Source organism: Microcaecilia unicolor, chromosome 7 (assembly GCF_901765095.1).
Source record: "Microcaecilia unicolor chromosome 7, aMicUni1.1, whole genome shotgun sequence".
Taxonomy (NCBI): Eukaryota; Metazoa; Chordata; class Amphibia; order Gymnophiona; family Siphonopidae; genus Microcaecilia; species Microcaecilia unicolor.
In genome coordinates this window covers 138,218,751-138,240,801 of record NC_044037.1, presented here as the reverse complement: position 1 = coordinate 138,240,801, position 22,051 = coordinate 138,218,751, and the positions used below count along the sequence as shown (strand labels likewise).

Below are 22,051 nucleotides of genomic sequence, written 5' to 3'. Positions count from 1 at the left end.
AGGGGACGGGATGGAGGTTTCCGTCTTTATTATATAGAGACAGTCATTTCTTGCCTTTTCTGATCTCCAAATGGAAGTTTTACGCAGAAGCTAATGAGCAACATAGATCTAATCCGATTTTATTTTGGGAAACAGCTAAAGCGGTCCTGCGAGGGGAGATTATATCCTATGTGAGTTTCAAGAGGCAGGTGAGGAAAAGGGAGATATTGCGACTAGAAAAGCGGGTAACTTTTCTTCGAAGGCACTTTGGGAGGGAAAACACTTTGAGGGTGAAAAAGCAACTGTTGGAAGCGCAACAAGCCTTGAATGAGGTGCTGAATGAGAGGGCAAAAAGATCGCAAGCATATTATAAGTATCAGCTTTATAAGTTTGCCAACAAGGGCAGCGGTCTTTTAGCTAGGCTGGCAAGGGGTAGCGAGGGTTAAAGAGAAGGATAGATAGTACAGTTCCAAAGGTTATAAATTTATTTACTTACCAAATCCCTTTATCATTTTTGTCGCACTTCTCTAATTACGCTATCTCTTTTTTTGAGATGCGGTGCACCATACAAAGGCATAATGTTCTCATTTTTTGTTTTCCATTCCTTTCCTAATAATTCCTAATGTTCTATTTGCTTTCTTAGACACCGCTGCACACTGAGCAGAGTGGTTCAACGTATCATCAATTATAACACCCAGATCCTTTTCCTGGGTGGTGACTCCTAATGTGAAACCTTTTATCACATATCTATAGTTTGGGTTCCTCTTTCCCACATGCTGATCACATGCTTTGTTATTTACCCCTCCCCTCCCCCTGTATTTTAGACTGTAAGCCACTCAGATGTCTCTACAATGGGTGGGATAGTAAATCCTAATAAACCTTGAAACCCTGAAATTTGCTCACATGAAATGTCTTCTGCCATTTGTATGCTCAGTCTGTTAGTCTCAAAATGTCCTCTTGCAAATTTTCACAATCCTCTTGCGATTTAGCAACTTTTAATAACTTTGTGTCATCAGCAAATTTAATTACCTCACTTGGGTCATCCCCGGTGATGATGGAGGAGTCAGAAATGTGCAAGTCCGCCATCTTGTTTCCTGCTCTGCTGACTCCGTCGCAGTGGATGCCTGCCTCCAGCTTCGTCCGGCCTCTGCTGGTTCTTCAGTGCTTAATTTGATCCACCTGGGCCCTGTTGCAGTCCCCATGTGGGGATCACTTTGCTGGACCTATTCGTGTCAGCCTGGATTTCCATCATCCCTCTTGGCCCGCCTGGACTTCTATCGTCCATCTTTGCCTCCCGTACCTTTCCCTTCTTACCTTGTTCCCTCGCCCTAACTACTGAAATGTAACTGTAATGTATTTATTTTAATTAGTTCATTGTAAGCCGCTTTGGGGCTGCAAAACTGCGGCAAAAGGCGGGGCATAAATGACCTGAAAATAAATAAATAAATAGTTATTTCATGGCCAAATTGTATGCACAACTTAATTGAGCAACAAGCCAATCAGCACTGACAATTAACAACCATACTGCAGCAGGACATGTTTATCAACTCCTACCATAGCTGTGTGTACTTGAACATAGGGCAGGGTAATTTTATATGCACCAAAACCCCGTTTTTAAAAACCCATTCCCCCATGTATGCACATACAGCAAGGACGAATCTAGCACAGACTCAGTTCATGTCCGTTTCCTTGGCTTCCGGCCTGCACAGATGCTCCTTTACAGAACGTTAACGGGCCATCTCTGCCCTGCTACCCCCTTCCCCAGTCTGGCTGGCACTGGTTAATTAGCTGTGCTGTTTGCTGTAAGGAAGCGAATGGCAGGGCTCAGCTTCTGCCTGCAGCATGGCAGAGCCTGGAAAGAGGTTAGTTGTGAGCTACAACTGTGTGACCCAGTGGCGTAGGTACGTGGGGCCTGAGGGGGCCCGGGCCCCCGTAGATATGGCCCTAGCCCCCTGCCCCATGATCCCCTTCAACCCCCCTCCCGCCACCAACTCTCCCCCGCCGTTGCCGCCCGCCCCGTCGCCGCAAATGATACCTTTTTTGAAGAGAGACTTCTTTCCGCGCTCGAGTAGCGCCTTTCTTCAACGAAGTTCCGGCGATCAGCTGTTTCGACGCCGGCGACGCTGATCGCCGGAACTTCGTTGAAGAAAGGCGCTACTCGAGCACGGAAGGAAGTCTCTCTTCAAAAAAGGTATCATTTGCGGCGATGGGGTGGGCGGCGACGGCGGGGGAGAGTTGGTGGCGGGAGGGGGGTTGAAGGGGATTGTGGGCAGGCCGGCAGGGGGGGTCCGATGCAGCGGCGGCTCGGGGGGGGGGCGGGTAAACTGTGCCCCCACCTCGGGCTCTGGCCCCCCCTCCTGGCGAGGTCTGGCTATGCCCCTGGTGTGACCTGCAAAATGAGTGGTAGAAAAGAGCTGCAGGGCACAGCACAGCACAGAAGGTAAGATTTAATGATCCTTTTAAACTGCAAATGAATAGATCTGTATTTGTCACAGCATGCTGTTATTTGTTTCTTTTAATGAGTGAGTAAAGTACCCTCACCTATTTAGAAGTTGGTATCGCTACATGGGCAATAGAGGTATGAAGAGGTTGTGTTACTGAAGCTGTTGAAATCCAAAGTATTAGCACTTTTTCTAACAGATGTTGTTAACGTTTCCGGCCTATTGAATTTGTAGCAGCTCCATGTCCAGGGACCCTCTCCTCCCCTCCTGCACCCCTCTGCATCCGTTCCTCCTCTCCTTCTGACGCTGCACTCCTCTGGGGTCTTCCTGCAGGGGCAGTGACGGGCAGGGAGAGGAGGAGTGGTTGCAGAGACTACAGCCAATGCCAGATGGCTGTGTACGGAGCCCTGTTGCAGGTTTTTTTTTTCTTATCTTTTTTCTTTGTGTACCGTCGGGTGGCTTGGCTGAGGCGGGGGATGCTTTTGCTCAGTGGGTTCTTGAAATGGTGAAGAGAAAGGGGGGTGGAGTTACCTGCATCGGTGTGAGCAACAGTGGGTTTTTTTCTTTTTGATATTTGGTTACTCCGTGGTTTTGTATGTTTTGTTTTTTGTTTTAACTAATGATGGAGCTTGGCAGCCAGTCTCCAGCAATTCCTAGGCAGGTGAGGACTGAGGAGTACCCTACTCCTCCCCCCGCCTGGGTCTGTCTGTGATGCTGGCTGGGTCGGGTTGAATTTTCCAGTCTCCAGCGATTTCTCCTTTGGTGCTTTGTTGTGATAGGTCCGTGTTTTGTGGCTTTGCGTTGCTTGGTAACGTTTCTGCTTTTTTCCTGTTTTTCGGGCGGGCGGGCGGGGCAGGGAGGCATTCTCAGTGGGATGGCTTCACCACCATGAACTTACGAACCCTTATCGTTCTGCTGTGACTTCATTACCTTTGTCCTCAGAACGTTCAAGGGTGCGTTTTATTATAGTTTAATTGTTGGTGCTAATTTTTAGGCGCAACTTATAGAATTTACCCCAATGTAAATAAATCCTAGTAAATAAAATTGATTGCATTCAGTTTCCAAGTCTCTACCAGTCAATATTCCTGCCCATTTTAATCACTTGTACAAGCCTATATGCTGATATTAATCAGCACTTAAGTGGACAGTGCCATTGAATATCAACACTCACTGGCAGGTCAGAGGTGTTACAGGGGGCAGAGCCGGGAGGAACAGGGAGTTTTGTGGGTGCTAGCAATATTTAGCTCTGGCACCAAATAGCTAAATGGGAATGTAGGACAGCATAAAATGCAGTCCTAACTTTGCCTGGTTAGCAACCAAAATGATAAAGGGGATGGAACAATTCTCATATGAGGAAAGGTTAGAGCTCTTCCACTTAGAAAAAAGACAGATGAGATATGATTCAGGTCTACAAAATCATGAGTGGTGTGAAACGATTAGAAGTGAATCTATTGTTTCACTTGTTCCAAAAGTACAAAGACTAGGGGACACTCAAGGGAAAGAGAAGGGAAATGGGACTTGATATACTGCCTTTCCGAGGTTTACATTCAAGGAAGTTACATGGAAATACTTTTAAAACAAATAGGAGAAAATAGTTTTTCACTCAATGAATAGTTAAACTCTGGAACTGGAGGAAAAGTCCATAGACATGGGGAAGCTACTGCTTGCCCTGGGATTGGTAGCATGGAATGTTGCCACTATTTGGGTTTCTGCCAGGTACTTATGACCTGGCTTGGCCACTTTTGGAAACAGGATACTGGACTAGATGCACCATAGGTCTGACCCAGTATGGCTATTCTTATGTTCTTATGCAGGTGCCAGCATTTAATATTTCCAGGCACTCACATTAATGTCAGTTGTGGCCCGAAACTCATTGCCCCCTGCCCCCCCCCCCCCCCCCCCCCCCCCCCCCCCCCCCCCGCCAGAGCACATTTGAACCAAAATCTTCTTTAATGCAAATTCGATGTGCTGGACAAGAGTTTCTGCTTTACAGAACTGGGATTCTGTTCTCTACCAGCTCACTCTGTATATCAGCGGAGCCAGGAGACCTCAGCACAAGCTGAGAAGAGTAGATGCTGTGAAGAATAGTTTTAAACTGGTAAAAACTTGGTTATTTTAAAAGGAGGGTATACAACAGGTACAGAAAACCATGCTACAGATACACTCTCAACCCCAGCATACACAGGGACAAAGGGACAGGAAGCGAACTACAATTACAATTATTTGTATTGTATCCTCTTGAATTTATGTAAGCCACATTGTGCCTGCTCATGTGGGGAAATGTGGGGTAAAAATGCACAAAACACATATAAACAACAAACACCCGCTTCCCTGAATATGGGGGCAGGACGGCACATATTCCTGTAAATGCCAAAATGTTGCCTAAGCACTATTTTGTAAATATATGCTTAACTTACAGTGGGCATATTTGCAAGGGGTGTGGGGGGGGGGGGGGGGCAGGGCTCCCATTTATTCACACCAGTTATAGAATACTGGAAGTTTTATACATATATATATACCTCTGACATTTAGATGCCAACACATACACCAGCTCTGTGGTTGATTAACCACTCATGCCTAAATTATAGGCATGTATCTAACCTGTTAGGCTTTCTGTAAAGGAAAATAGGTATCTATATTCCTTGATCCCTGCTGCCAAACTTACATACCTTTGGGGGTCTTTTACAAAGGTGCACTAGCTCTTTCAGCTCATGCTAAAAATCAGAGTTATGCTAAATGCTGAGATGCCCAGAGGAATATAATGGGCATCTCAGCATTTAGCGCCAGCTGATTTGTAATGTGAGCTAAAAACGCTAGCGCACCATAGTAAAAGACACCCCCCCCAAGTGCTGTGGCCTGTGCTCAACTCCACACAGCAGCTGTCTCAATTGAATATTGGATCCTAAACAGGGCCAGCTTAACCATTGGGCCAGGTGAGGCACTGGAGATAAAGGACGCCAGAATCCCCAGCCTTTGATTTAAATTGTTTAAAATCTTTTCTTTTTCTTCCACCCCTAAGGTCTGGCATCTCTCCCTTTCTCTTGCACCCCTAGTCCAGTCTCCCCACCCCAGCACACGGATCTGGCAATGCTCCTTCTTTGCCTCGCTCCCTCTCCCCTGTGGTTCTAGAAACATTGTGTGAGTTAGCAGCAGCAACCTGAACAGATGCTGCTTTTAACCAGGTCCTGGGTAATCTCTCTGCCACCCCGCCTCCTCTGATGCAGTGTTCTTGAGAAGGACATAGCAGGCTGAAAGCAGTTGGTGGGGGGGAAAGAAAGAAAGAAGGAGCAATGCTGGACCTGTGGGGAGGGGTGAGGAGATAGAAGAGAGACATGGTCGGGGGGGGGGGGAACAAGGGGAGAGATGCTAGATCTGAGGGGGAGGGGGTGCCAGCCCGATGCAAATTGACTGGGTGCCACAATCCCTTGAGCCGGCCCTGCTCCTAAATGTAAATGTGATGCATTGTGCCTGAATCCTGGGGTATTCTTGAAAGTCTCGTGTTCTCATTCTCTTTGTTGTCATTTCTTCACAGAATAGAGCAACGTTTCAGACAACTGGAGGGAAAGGTATAGTATATTTTATATTCATTCCCTATGAAAGCATTATGAATTGATGACTCTGTACATCTCTGTGTATAACTGATCATCTTGTTGCAGTGTTCACAATTAATTTAGTAGCTTTCCTTGCAATCTGCCTGTATCCTTCGGAGCAGCCACGTAGTTATTGTTGTCAAGCACTGGTATCCAGTTGGTCCATTCAATCTGCATGATGTCCATAGTAACCAATTTTTAACTGTATATAGGATACAATTTAGGATGCCTTTTTCAATGTGGTTGCCACTGGTGGAGCCATAGATTTTCAGAGGTATGCATTTTCAAGAAGTCTAAAAAATAAGATATACACAACAGGTAACTCAGACACCAAAGACAACAACCAATGGGACACCAGTGTACAAATTATATCAAAAGGATAGGGGAGATCAAATTGGTGGAGGAATAAGGTGAAACAGAATACTTAAGTTAACAACTGGGTGTCTGAACTTCCGCCGCCATTTCAACAGTGGTTGAAACCCTCACTTACAGCCATCTACAAACTGCTGATTGGAAATGCTAAGTAACACTGTGGAGAACATTTCTTTATACCCATGCTGGAGACACACAGGCCCAGATGCACAAAACTTTAACGACCCTTTAACGAGGAAATTTTAAACCGTAGCATACATTAAAGGACATTTTCCGTCAAGGCTAGCAGCTAACGAAAACGGAATGCAAACGAGAAACTACCATTGAAATGTGGTCAATTCAGAATGCACTAACCATACAGACGACTGCAACGAACCATTTACCATCAGAAATTTAACGTCAGCTCAGACCTGTCATTAAGGCCTGAGCTGTCATCTCCCCGCTGCCCCCTGCACCATAAAAATCACGTTTAGTAGTAGTTTAAAAAGAAAAGTGAGCTTCCCGCTTTCCCCTGCATAAAAAAATGTCTCCACAAACATTAACAAAGGATCGGGAGGGGGCAAAGGCGCTCATCAGGAGCGTCCTGTGTGGACGGCCTTGCCCTTGCCCCCCGCCCACCGCCCGAGATCGCCGCTGCTCCCCGCTTCTCCGTTCATGAAATACAAAATGTTAAAAATCTAAACTTCTGCATTGCCCCCCCCACCACCCTTCCTGTCTCTCTCTTCTGCTACTGTCGGCAATGCTCCACCTCTCGCCATCCTCTGTCTGTGGCCCCGCCCCCCTGAATTCGTCGCCGCCGCTCCCCCCTCCACCGGACCCCCCCTCTGCCATAATGGCCGGTGCAGCGCCTCTCACCTGTGTGTGAAGGCGCTGCACGGGTTGGATCAGCTGTTCTCGATCACTTCTGTCTCCTCCGACGTCTCTCTCCTTCTTCCTGTGCCCGCCCTCCTCTGACGTCAGTTATCTAGATGTCAGATATAATTTTATGTCAGATATAGCCCAAGTATCCAGAAGTGTAATTTTAGCAAGGAAGCTGGCAGATAATGGTGTCCCCACGGCCAGTAGGCAACATCAAGGCTATGACAGCATCACAACTGTTCGCTATCACACATAGAATTTCTGTCCCTAAAGATTCCACATTGCATTTTGTTTCTTGAAGCATTTTTATTATATGTGGCAGGGAGGTGGGCCTGGTTCTGGACAGACTTCTACGGTCTGTGCCCTTAAAATGGCAGAAACAAATCAAGGTCAGGTAAACACATAAAGTAGCACATTTGAGTTTAAATTGTTGGGCAGACTAGATAGACCATGCAGGTCTTTTTCTGCCATCATCTACTATGTTAGTAACATAGTAAATCAACACTGGGGCACTGACATGCCCTGAGACTCTAAAGATTCTTGGTAACCTAATAATAGCATTTCATAATCCCAGTCCAGGATGCTCTGAACCGTGGCCTCTATCATGGGTAGTGCTCTTTGCCATGTTAAGGGTATGATATTCTAGAAAAAAATGTACATAGGACCCAGGCAAATGGGTACACTTCACATACAATTTAGACTCCCACAATCCCAGTTGTGCCCCTTGTTTTCTTGTTAAATAGTATCTATGTAGAATTTTAAATTGAATTTCCTTTAGACTGGCTGATTTAATGTAAGTACTTAGGGCTGCTCAGTACAGGTCTAATGAAGATCCCTCTGTCAGTGCTCCCTTAATTTGTTGATCCTTTTAAGTAGAGAGGTGTGGTAGCCGTGTTAGTCCACATGGAAAAGAAAATAAGATGATACCTTTTTTATTGGACATAACTTAATACATTTCTTGATTAGCTTTTGAAGGTTGCCCTTCTTCCTCAGATCGGAAATAAGCAAATGTGGTAGCAGATAGTATATATAAGAGAAACATCAAAGCATTACTTTGACAGTCTGACAGAGTGGGAGGGTGGGGGTATGCATGGGGACATTAAAGCATTTCATTGATATTCTAACAGAATGGGTGTTGGTAGGTGAGAGGAGGGTAATAAACAGAGAAATAAACAGCTTATGGTTTATAACGGGTTAGAAAACCCAGATCCTTATTAAGTCCTGTTTGTTGTGTGTCAAAATATTCAATCATTCTTATTTCAAAGGTCTTACGTTCCTGTATTGTTTTAAAATTACCTTTCAGTATTCTTACTGTGAAATCACTGGTGCAGTGTTCTGGTCTTGTGAAGTGTTGGCCCACAGGGGTGGGGGCTTGACTGGCACTGGCTATTTTCATGTGATGTCTGTGCAGATTGAATCTTGTCTTAAGCATCTGGCCTGTTTCTCCAATATAGCATCCTTTGTTACATTTTTTACACTGGAAGATGAACATGTAAAATAGTCCTTTATGTTGAATATTTTTCCTTTGTGAATGACTGTGGGGTCTTGTGAAATGTTTTGGCATAGTTTGCAGCTGGTGTGAACACAGCAAACACAGGTGCCATGATCAGAGCCTCTGAGTGCGTGAAACAACGCGCTTGTGGGCTATGAATGCAACTAGCATGCAGGGCTCTTAGCACAAGTACATGCAAATGCATTGTAAATGTATTCCTCCCCAATGATCAGCAAGCCACGCACCAAACATTGCTGTGCTGTCTGTTGCAAACCCTATGCCAGCGCTGAGCTGGCGTTAGGGTTTGCAGACCATTGGGGAGGAATAGTGAGCCCTCTCCAGCATGCATTTGCATGCTAGCAGGCCCCCCCATTCCCCACAATGCAGTAGCCCCCCCTCCCCCCCACAGGAGCAGGAACCCTTACCTGATCCTTCCAGTCCCCTGGCCGCCCCCCCCCTCTCCCCCCGACACCATGTCACCGCCATTTTTGAGGCAGTCCTGATGGAAGTAGATAGGGTGGTGGGGAAGGGCCGCAGTTCCCCAGCGCTATTTTTAGAATCGGGGGGATTGATTTGCTGCCCACTGGGCCACCAGGGCTCCATGTGAGGGGATGCTATGGGGGTTAGGGGGGCTGGAGACCCACCAGATCTCCAGCCTCCCTGAACCTCATTAATTTATGTATCTTGTGTGTCTCTTTTCCTCTTGCTGCTGTCCCCGCCAGTCTGCTGGTGAATGTGTAGCTCAGCCCCTGCTGATGGAGGAAAGAAGAGGAGTTCAGCTTCACAGGTCTCTTCAGGCAGAGTCTGTTCATTTTCAACAGCAGCTCCAGGAAAGAGGCAGACAGACTGTGCCTGTCGGCTGCCTCGCAAGGTAACATAGGGGTTTCCCTGTGTGTTCTGCCCTGAACAGTGCATCAGCCCCTCAGTCAGGCCCTGCCAGTCCCTCCCCCACATCAGCAGGAAGTGTGCATCAGAGGGGGCGGAACTACCAGAGCCTCACTGATGGGCAAATGATCGAAATCCTTGCACTGTTCCATACAGCACTCTAAAAATAGCGCTGGAACAGCGCGGGGCTTTACTGCCCCTATGATCAGAGCATGCAAATTTAAGCACGCTATTATCTCTGATCATAGGGTAAAGTGCAGGCTGTCAAAAGCCCAGACCCCTAGTACCCCCACCCCAGCAGCTGGCACATGAGCCCACATGAGTGGATGGTGTTATTTTATTTATTTTTTATTTTGTTACATTTGTAGCCCGCACTTTTCCACTCATGGCAGGCTCTATGTGGCAGGCAATGGAAGGTTAAGTGACTTGCCCAGAGTCACAAGGAGCTGCCTGTGCCAGGAATCAAACTCAGTTTCTCAGTTCCCCAGGACCAAAGTCCACCACCCTAACCACTAGGCCACTCCTCCAGGGCTCAGACTGGTTTTAGGCCCTTCAGTGGACACAGAACTCTTTGAAATACTTGGGAGTAAATATCCCTATGGACCTGTCTAAGCTCTAAGCACAAACGTGCAGTGGTTGCTGCAAGATACTAACAAGCAGTTGAAGGCCTGGGGGCCCCTACCACTTTCTGTTATGGGGAGATTTGCCCTGTTCAATATGGTCATAGCCTCCAGGTGGCTATATATATTTCAGTCGCTTCCATTGTTTCTAAAGAAGATAGATGAGCAGAAGTTGATAAAAATTGTGCAAACCTTCCTGTGGAAAAAGAAAAAGCCTCGTTTTCCTTATTCAACCTTATGTGTCCCAGTGGAGTATGGAGGCCTGGGTTTGCTAAATATAAAGTATATGACAGTGGCCAGCGGAATGCACCATATCAACGACTGGTTCCGAGGAACTCAGGATTATACAGATACATCGATAGAAGTGCATTTATACCCTGAAATTCATTTAGTAATTATTTACATGCAGCGGGGCCTCCCTTACCATACACATTGCAAAAAACAGGAATAATGGGGTAGGCTGCATAATTTTTCTGCAAAAACTACCCCGTTCCTATCGATTTGTGGGAACCCTGCTTTTACACCTGGGATTTTGTATCCTGCATTTTAAGGATGGAAGCGGAACGGGATGGTGTACCTATTACAAGCAGTTTCTCTTGAGGGGCGGATAAAACCCTTTCAGGAGCTCCGGACAGAGTTTGGTTTGCTTCCCTCGGATGAGTTTCATTATTGTCAATTAAAGCACTACATACAGTCCTTGTCTTGGGAAGATTTGGCTGAAAATGTTCAGGAAGAACTGGCCTCGGCATTTTCTCTAGCGGCTCAACAACGGGTGCCACTCAAATCTCACCACAGGCACATTAGAGATACGGCTCAGGAGCTCGATTATGCTAAGTTGCTGTCCCAACGGAAGCAGGACATATCGATAGACCTCACATTATCTCAGTTTAAAACGCATGTTCTGACACTGAGAAAGCATACAGTCATGATTTCGCACTGGGAACCACAGTATAAAGTGGCGCTTCGGCTCTACATTTCCCCCAGGAGAGCTTTTCATATGGGACTCTCGCCGTGGGGGGAGTGCCCCAAGTGCAGAGAAAACTGGGGCCACTCTAGGGCATATGCTTTGGTCGTGTAGAGGCATAGCACGATATTGGAAACAGCTAACACAATATGAGGGGCATAATCGAACGCAAACGCCTATCTCCATGGGCGTTTATCTCCGAGAACGGGTCCGTGAAGGGGTGGGCCGAACCATATTTTCGAAAAAATGGACGTTTTTGAGCTGGGTGTTTGTTTTTTTTAGCGATAATGGGAATTAAACACGCCCAGCTCAAAAACGTCCTAATCTGAGCCATTTGGTCGTGGGGGGGGGGCCACGAATCGTAGTACACTGGCCCCCCTGATATGCCAGGACACCAACTGGGCACCCTAGGTCAGTGCGATGGACTTCAGAAAAAGCTCCCACTTGCATAGCTCCTTTACCACGGGTGCTGAGCTCCCAACCCCCCTCCCTCAAAACCCACTACCCACAAATGTACAACACTACTATAGCTCTTAGGGGTGAAGGGGGCACTTCATGTGGGTACAGTGGGTTTTGGAGACCTCCCATTTACCAGCACAAGTGTTACAGGTAGGGGGGGATGGGCCTGGGTCCACCTGGCTGAAGTGCACTGCGGTACCCACTAAAAGTGCTCCAGGGACCTGCATACACGCAGGCCTCTAGGACTTGTTGCTGCTGTATAACATTGGCACAACAGTTGACACCTGAAGACTAATCTCTCCGAAAACGTCCTTTATTGGAATAAGCACGCTTACTCACAGTTAACTGCAGATCAGAGGTTGTGCCCCACTGGCAACGAGTCTCCCTGGTACTGAGATTAGCAGTAGGTCAGAGCTGGCAGAATGCTGTACAATGCCCTCTTTCAGTCACATTCAAGGTAAGAACTAAGTTGTCTAACGTGGCTAACATAGGAAAGGGAAATAAAACTGGTTTACAAAAATGGCCACTACCGCATGGACTACAACAGGAAACACAACAGGGCACACTCTGACCCAGTAGGCAGGGGGAAAAGCACCATAGGAGAAGAGCCTACCAACTACCAACATCGTGAGACTGTAACACAAGCTAATGAAATCACGGAGCCCAATACCCTACACCCACCACAATGCAATGCAATGCTGATGTGACCCTGTAGTGCGGAGCCCAATACCCTACACCCACCACAATGCAATGCAATGCTGATGTGACCCTGTAGTGCACCCGAGAGCCACATCTGACCCAGGGAAAGGCTGAGAGGATCGAACACATTCTGCTGTCATGGAGGTGGGTACGGCATTTGAGGCTGGCATACAGGCTGGGAAAAAAGTTTTTAAAGTGGGTTTTTTTTTTTAGTGGGAGGGGGTTAGTGACCACTGGGGGAGTCCGGGGACGTCATCCCCGATTCCCTCCAGTGGTAATCTGGGCAGTTGGGGCACTTTTTTGGGACTTGTTCATGAAAAAAAAGGGTCCAAAAAAAGTGACCCAAAATCTTGGTAAAAACGCCTTTTTTTTTTTCGATTATCAGCTACAGATGCCCATCTCTCCTTGGCTGATAACCACACCCCAGTCCCGCCTCCGACACACCCCTGTCAACTTTATTCATTTCCGCGACGGAGTGCAGTTGGAAACACCCAAAATCGGCTTTCGATTATACCGATTTGGGCGCCTTTGCGAGAAAAACACCCATCTCCCGATTTGGGTCGAAATATAGGCATTTTTCTCTTTCAATTATAAGCTGGTATGTCTCTCACATTTGGGAAGCCAGGTGGAAACACGACTCAGGACTGCTATTGGGCCACCCTGTCTTTGTTCATCCAATACCAACTGGATTTACAGCTTTTGTGCAATAGACTATTATAGTTGCTAAGCAAGTGGTCTTGTCCGAGTGGTTATCGCACCACTACCCATCTTACTCTCAGTGGCGAACCCGTATGATCTCACTTCTGCGAGTCGACAGGATGGGAGTGATAGACTTTAAATCCAAGGCTGGGCTGAAGTTCCAGAATACTTGGAGCCCACTACTAAACACACTGACCACGGCTGCTAGGGTGTCCTAGTATCTGAATAGTAAAGAGGGTTATGGGGGAGGAGGGAAGGGTCTGGGAGGGGGAAAAAGGGGGAGGGAGGAAGGGAAAGAGGGGGGTGTTAGTAGGGAGGGAGGTAGGAATAAGGTTAAATGCTTGTTGGCAATGGTTGGTGCTATTTCTCTTACCAGTAAAGATTCATATTTGCAATCCTGTTATGTGAAATAATGTTTAGCAGTATATGTACAGGTTATTTTGTCTTCAATAAAAAGGATATATCATAAAAATATTGATTTACATCTATTCATTCTACACCACTAAGGATTTTGAAGACCTCTCATCCATCCAAGCAGAAGAGCCCTAACCTCTTTAGCCTTTCCTCTTATGAGAGGGGTTCCATCCCCTTTATCATATTTGGTAGCTCTTCTTTTAACCTTTTCTAATTCCACTATATCTTTTCTGAGATATGGCGAACAGAACTGAACGCAGTACTCAAGGTGAGATCGAATCATGGAACGATTTAGAGGCATTTTAGTATTTTTGGTCTTATTCACCATCCCTTTCCTAATAATTCCTGGAATTCTGCTTGCTTTTTTGGCCGCCGCTGCACATTGAGCAGAAAATTTCAGCCTATTGTCTACAATGACACCTAGATCTTTTTTTTGTTGTTGACCCCCCCCCCCCCCCAGGGGTCAGGTAACTATGATTTGGATTATTCTTCCCAATGTGCATCACCATATTAAATTTCATCTGCCATTTGGATGCCCAGTCCTCCAATTTCCTAAGGTCTCTCTGCAATATTTCACAGTCCACACATGTTTTATCAACCTTGAATAGTTTGTGTCATCTGCAAATTTAATCACCTCACTCGTTGTTCTGATTTCCATATCAATTATAAATATGTTACATAGCACTGGTCCCAGTACTGATCCCTACGGCATTCCACTGTTCACCCACCTCCATTGAGAAAAATTACCATTTAACCCTACCCTCTGTTTTCTGTCCAATAACCAATTCCCAGTCCACACCAGAACATTGCCTCCTATCCCATGACTCTTTAATTTTATCGGGGTTCTCTCATGAGGAACTTTGTCATAAGCTTTCTGAAAATCTAGATACACTACATCAACCAGCTCACTTCAAAGAAACAAAGCAAATTGGTGAGACAAGATTTCCCATGCTTACTCTGTCCCATTAAACAATGTTTGTCTATGTGTTCTCTAATATTAATCTTTATAATAGTTTCCACTTTTTTAGCCCGGCACTGACGTCAGGTTTATCTGGCTGTAATTTCCAGGTCTCACCCCTGGAACCCTTTTAAAAAAATCAGTGTCACATTGGCCACCCTCCAATCTTTAGATACTAAGGACGATTTTAATGACAGGTTACATATTACTAACAACAGATCAGCAATTTCATGTGCTTGAGTTCTTTGAGTACCCTTGGATGTATGCCATCTGGTCCAGGTAATTTACCATTCTATAATTTGTCAATTTGGCTCAGTACATCTTCCACATTCACCAAGATTTCTTTAAAGTTTATCTTACTTCTACCAGAAGAGTCATTGAACTTCAAACCCTTGTAGCAGACCCACCTTACACCAGGTTCTACCACTACTACTATTATTACTACTAATCATTTCTATAATGCTACTAGACATATGCAATGCTGTATACTTGAACATGAAGAGACAGTCCCTGCTCAAAAGAGCTTACAATCTAATTAGGACAGACCAACAGGACAAATAAGGGATAAGGGAATTACTAGGGTGGGAATGATAAAACAGTCATGGGTACTGTACAAGTGAATAGGCGTTAGGAGTAAAAAGCAGCTTCAAAAATATGGGCTTTTAGCCTAGATTTGAAGACAGCCAAGAATGGAGCTTGATGTACTGGCTCAGGAAGTCTATTCTAGGCATATGGTGCAGCAAGATAAAAAAAACAAAATCTGGAGTTGGCAGTGGAGGGGAAGGGTACTGATAAGAGAGATTTACTCGTTGTACAGAGTTCCCAGGGAGAAGTGTAGGGAGAGATAAGAGTGAAGACTGAAGGCGGAAATAGATAGAGAGCCAATGAATTGATGTGAGGGCATAGCGACATTGGCAGAATATAAATCATGCAGCAGAGTTTTGAACAGATTGAAGGGGAGACAGATGGCTTAGTGGGAGACCATTGAGAAGCCTAAGCGAGAGGTGATAAGAATAGATAAGGGTTTTGGTAGAGTGCTCGGAAAGAAAAGTTCTAATTTTGGTGATATTATATAGAAAGAAACCACGATAGGGTTGTCCTCTGAACACACCTAAATTCCTTCCTAAAGTGGTGTCGGTTCCATCTCGATCAGCCTGGAGAAGCAGCACTGCATACCTTAGACTGCAAGCAAGCTGTAGCATTCTATCCAGAATGTACAAAGCCTCATAGGAAATCCTCCCAGCTTTTTGTTTCCTCCCATCACCAAACATACAATCTCAACTTGGTTGGCTGACTGTATCTCCTACACATATACTCAAGTATACTCAGGTTAGGCTGACTCTTCATGGCCGGGTCACTGCTCACAATGTAAAAGCCATGGCAGTTTCAGTAACACATTTCTGCTCTGCCTCCATTGAAGGTGGCAAAATGGTCTTCTATCCACACCTTCACTGCTCACTACTGTCTGGAGCAGCATTCTGGGCAAGATAGCTGGTTTGGACAAGTAGTACTGAAGAATCTTTTTACTACTTAAAAGTCAACTCCACCCTCCAGCCCTTTTTTCCACCAGGCTCAGTATTTGCTTAGTTATAAAATTGATCTCTGTAGCTAAAATTGATCTCTGTAGCTAGCAAGTCCCATATGTGAGAATATAATGCCTACTTGACCTCAGAGAAAGCAAAGATACTTACCTGTGCCAAGTATTCTCCAAGGACAGTGCTGCCCTGTCTGCCATCATCACTGCTGCTGCCTACCCACCACTGCCCATCCTGTGGTTGCTGCTGCTGACCACCTGCTTTGCCTGCCCAACTGCTGCTGCCTGGCTGGGTTTTATTTGTGAGATTAACATTTTTAAATGCGCAATTAATTGGGGTTAAAAATTGTGATCAAAATACACCCCTTATTATAATATTTTGCCTCTTATTTTGCATCCCTTTACTAATAATTCCTAGCATTTATGGCCACCACCACACACTGGGCAGAAGATTTCAGTGTATTGTCTGACACATAGGCCTTTTTCTTAAGTGGACCCTAGTTTCAGATTATTCTTCCCAATGTGCATCACTTTGCATTTGTCCACATTAAATTTCAACTGCCATTTGGATATCCAGTCTTCCAGTTTCCTAAGGTAATCCTGCAATTTGTCACAATCCGCATGCATTTTGACAACTTTGAATAGATTTGTGTGATTTACAAGTTTTTAATCACCTCACTCGTTCTGATTTCCAGATCATTTATAAATATGTTAAGTAGTACTGGTCCCAGTACAGATCCCTATGGCACTCCACTGTTTCCTCCATTGAGAATCATGGAGGGGCATAATGAAACGGCGCTGGTCATCTTCGGGGCCGGCTCCGCAAAGGGGCGGTGCCAACCGTATTTTTGAAAAAGATGGCCGGCCATCTTTTCTTTCGATAATACGGTTGGGGCCAGCTAAATCTCAACATTTAGGTCAAATGTTGAGATCGCCAGGTTTACAGATGGCTGGCTTAAAAAAAGTGGAAAAAAAATCCAAGTGCTTGGGCTTTTTCAGAAGTACCAGTGGGATTTGAACTGGCTGAGTGAGACCCCTGTCTGTGATTGGCTGAGAGAGACCTGAAGGGGCAATAATCAAAATGGAGGGACATCCAAATAAGTGGAGCTGTGGCCAAGTGGTTAGAGCACTGGTCTTGTAATAAAGAGGTGGCCAGTTCAAATCCCACTGATACTACTGAAAAAGCCCAAGCACTTGGACCATTGATACTACTGAAAAAGCCCAAGCACTTGGATTTTCATCTCCCCTCTCTCCTGATCCTTCCATCTAATGTCTCTCTCCCCCTCCTTCTATCTAGTGTCTATCTCTCTACCCTTTTCTGTTCAGTGTCCCTTCTCTCTCCAGATCCTTCCAGTCTCTTCCCTTTCTCTCTGCATCCATTCATCCATCTCCCCCTTTCTCTCCCCATCCTTCCATCCATCTACCCCCTCTCCCGATTCTTCCATCCATCCATTATTCTCTCTCTCTATCCACTTCTTTCCATCCAGGCCCGCCCACCCACGCGCCAGCTCCCATTTCTGGCCATTGCTGCTTCTCCTGTTGAGCAGCAGTGGCCGCTACAAAAACAAAAAGAACTAATTAAAGAACTTAAAATGTTTTTAAAAAGCAAGCGCGGCACTGAACATCACTCAACTAATTAAAAGATTCCAGCTGGTTCTTTCTCTATCCTGTATTACGACCATTCCACCTTTGTGGATTTTATTTTAGACCAATTATAAGAAGTGGAACTCTGATATAAGCAGATAATATTTATTGTGTCTGCAGGTCTGGTTATTGAGGTCTTTTTCCTCCATTTTTTTAAATAGAATGCTTTGATTTCTCCATTATTACAGTAGATTTTGTGTTGTCTTAAAGGCTAGGAAGCTCCCAAATCTGGTCCCTAAGAGTTTTAGTTGGAATGCATTTGTCCATGAGTTCATGATATTTAAGCATAGCTTGATTTCGTTGGTGATTTCCACCAGATCATGTTTGTTTGGGATGTATAATGTAACGTCATCAACGTAGATAAATGGGTTGAGGGCTTGGGTGGATAGGCTAGTGGAGTCATCATGAGGTTGAAAAGGATCAGTGATAGTGGTGATCCTTGCGGTACTCCGCAGCCTGGTTTCCACGGTTTGTTTTTGATTTCACTTGATATGTTCTTGTGGTTAGAAAACCCTTAATCCAACTGAGAGTGTCACCACTGATTCCGAAGCAGGGGCATAGCTATGGGTGGACCTGGGTGGAACAATTTTTTGGTTTACAACAGTTCCCACCCAAAGAAATTAAGAGATAGTAAAGAATGAATAAGAATTAAAAATAAGTTAAGAATTAAGTTCAGAATAAGGAGAAAGTGTTCTGATGAGAAATCTTTTAAAGAACAAGCTAGGAAGTTGAGTGATTTACTGCCCAACACTTGCAGAAGTTTGATGCATGATTTCTCTGGCAGTAGTGAAGTAGTTAGCATTGTCAGACAGAATTGTAAATTAGTTCAACTGCTTCCAGTTTTTCAAGAAGTTCAATTAAGTATTGCCTTTGCAAGATGAAAATAATCTTAAAGAAATCTTGAGTCCTGCAGTATGTGGAATGAATGAAGGATGTCCTGTGTGGTCATTTCAGGTGTGGCATATGTAATGTTTGTGATGTCGCAAAGCAAGTTAAAGACTTTGTCAATCCTATTAATGGCAAAAAGTATTTACACATGCAATCCACATGTAGGACTGAATACATTATTTATGTGGTATAATTTTTGTGTCCAAAATTAAGGTGTCTGAGGATTAGAATATCTGAATATAAGTTCAGTTTTAAAAGAAAAAGACTACAGAAGCCTTTGGCTGCACATTTTATTCAACATTCTTATATTTTTGAGAATTTAGAGTATTTAACAATTTTGATACTGTGTCTGTCGACAAAAGAGGTGATAGGATGAATTGTCTGCAACAGAGGGAAACGTATTGGATTTATAAATTCATTAGAGCCTCCTGGACTCAACAGTTCAATTGAGTGTAATATTTTTGTAATGATTTACATGAAATTGTGTTCTTTGATGTTTCCAGCAGATGACGCTATGTTATAATTTTGAGCAGTATGTACATTGTTGCGCATGTGTTTTTGTTTAAATACAAGCACCATTTTTGTGGCTCCATGACTGAAAAGTAAGTAAAACATCTTTTAGAGTGCATAATGTTTACAGTTGAGTAAACAGAGCTCTTACTTTGGGATTCTTTTTGCAGAATTTGGTTACTCTATAAGAAGCTGGTAATTATGGCATTAACATTCGAGAAGATACTTTATAGAAGATTCAGTAGTGTTAGCTGCCCTCTGAAGTTTCGTCTTCTTTACGTAAATTTCCTCTCTGCAATTGCAGTTACCTTAACTAAGAGGAAGGGGACAACCGGCGGTCAGCCGCCGATGGCCAGCGTTTTATCCCCTGAGCAGCAAGTGCGGCACCGCTGCGCGACGAACTGCCCACAGATGAAAGGGTTGGCGAGTCCTTTGATTAGCGCCGGCGAAGGAGCGTCGACGCTCTTGGACCTGGAAAAAACAACTCCATCGTTCCCGAATTATTCAACCACCATATCCAAAGGAGTGAAGGAGTGAGTTAGAGGTATATGCTGAACTGGAGGACGTTTACAGCAGAACCCGAATCAGCGGAACCACTCCTAGACACCTATGAGAAATCAACATGGAGTTTTTGGCTCCCGTGGAGGTTAAATTGAATACCATCTGGAAGGCGCTTCGGGACCTAACAGAGGCAGTAAATAATTTTGTTTCAGATATAATTTTATTAGAGAGTTACATGGACAATTCAACTGAACCATTTGAGAGTAAAAAATTGATATAACAAATGATTCTACATGAGCAAGAAGTGGTTATGATAATAGACCAGAAATTTTGAATAATAGAATGAATATTATTATAGATAGTAAAAAAGGCCCGTTTCTGAGAGCAATGAAACGGGCGCTAGCAATGTTTTCCTGGGAGTGTGTGTGACACAGTGTGTGTGTGTGTGATAGATATTTTATTTATTTTTAGTTACATTTGTACCCCGCGCTTTCCCACTCATGGCATAGATATGATTACTTGATAAAGTGTTTAGGTTTTTGTAAAACCAATAAAATTGTTGGACATAAAAAAAAACTTTTTTTTTCTCTGGGCCCGGGGAACCCAGCATTCACCCTGCCTTTCCAAACTGGTAACAGGAAAAAAGAAATAAAAATGCTGTAGTTCACTCAGAGTCAGTGCTCCGGGCAGTTGTAGGATGTAGAAGGGAAAGTGGCAAGTGGCCCAGAAGTGGAGCAGTGAAACTTAACGGGGAGAAGTTTGCTGAAGGGGGAGGGGGCTTCGTCTTCAGTTTCTTTATCTGTTTGTTTACCTTTCCGAAGAGAAGTGGAGCTGTGAAACTTAACGGGGAGAAGTTTGCTGAAGGGGGAAGGGGCTTCATCTTCAGTTTCTTTTTCTGTTTGTTTACCTTTCCGAAGAGCGGCTGAGAAGTGGAGCTAGGTAACGGTTCATATTTTTTTGAAGTTGCTGTGTGGAGGTTTAGAGAAGTCACAGATGCACAGGACGGGTAGGCTCACCCGGTGTAATGTGGAGTGGTTAGGAAAGGGAGACGCTGAAGACCTGCAGTTTAAAACAGCTGACGTGGGACTGAGGGAGGGGGAGGGAGTGGCGGCGATGTGTGGAGGAGGGTTTAGTAGTGGGTGCGGCGATGCGATTCGCTGAGTGTCATAGCCCCGCCCTCAACGTCATAACGTTGTGACGCGAGGGCGGGGCAGTCAAGGGGGAAAATTCCGATCTATGCCACCTCAAAACGGAAGTTGCAGCTTCATTTATAATGTTGGGGTTGCGAATTATGTGCAGAAGGGGCATGGCTGAGGGCGGGTCTATGAGTGACAGTGAGTGGTGCATGAGTGACAATGAGTGGTGCTGACAGCCTCAACAGTGCAGGGCTTCAGTGTTTCCCTGCCAGAGTGAGCTTCAGAATGTTTGAGGTGAGAATTATTTATATAGATGATTAATATTGAGATTATTGTTTTTCCCAGAGTTCCGGGTATGACTCCTAAAGTTTTCCTCAGAAATATTTCCTCAAATTATTACTTTAAAAGGAGTGAAGCCTGTGAAAACTGGGATTACTTTAATCAGTGGAATTTGAATTAGAGACTTAAGTATATGTATTGTTAAATAACTTCTGGTTTTTAAAAGAGAAAGAATGTAATCAGATGTATTATTTCTAACTAATACTGGACAATAAGTATGTTTTTCAATGAAATGATTTGACTATACACCGTATGGCCCTTGAAGAAGCCAACCAGATGATCAATGTGGAATAATGAATTAGATGAGTAATATCTGGGGATAATCAGGTTAATACCACATTTTTTTTTCTGTTTACTGTTTAATTGATCTCCCTATCTTGTTTCACTCTCCCTATTTAGTGGTCTAAGGAAGAGAATAGAATTACCTGACTGAAATAATTTCTACATATTATTTTCTCTGTATTTCCAGCAAGTTGTTTTATCGCTTGTAAAAATTTAAATGGTTATAAATAAAAAATTTAAAAAAAAAAAAGATTCAGTAGTGTTTAAGTGGAAGTCCAATCATTGGGTGAAATGGGCCCTGTTGGGATTTTTGGCAAGATAGGTAGGGATTGCACTACTTATATTGTGCAGTTTATAAGTAGTGCAATCCCTACCTATTGTTTACTTATTGTTTGCACATATAAAATATTATGGAGGGGTTTTTTAGACCGATGATAAGAAGTGGAACTAATCCTGTATTACAACCACTCCACCTTTGTGGTGATAGTGGCCAAAAAAGCAAACAGGATGCTGTTCAAACTTCTTCTACTAACCTATAAATGTACTCACTCTGCTACTCCCCAGTATCTCTCCACACTCGTCCTTCCCTACACCCCTTCCCGTGCACTCCGCTCCATGGATAAATCCTTCTTATCTGTTCCCTTCTCCACTACTGCCAACTCCAGACTTCGAGCCTTCTGTCTCGCTGCACACTACGCCTGGAATAAACTTCCTGAGCCATCCTTGGCCCCATCCTTGGCCACCTTTAAATCTAGACTGAAAGCCCACCTCTTTAACATTGCTTTTG

General features: G+C 44.5%; 1 protein-coding gene across 1 annotated transcript in view; it reads left to right on the top strand.

The window, feature by feature from the left end:
• Nucleotides 1–22,051, top strand: part of TRPM8 (transient receptor potential cation channel subfamily M member 8) — a 1,843,971-nt gene that overhangs the window by 1,814,915 nt on the left and 7,005 nt on the right. The window contains 1 exon segment of the mRNA XM_030210821.1: nt 5,953–5,986. Coding sequence (XP_030066681.1) covers nt 5,953–5,986 — 34 coding nt within the window.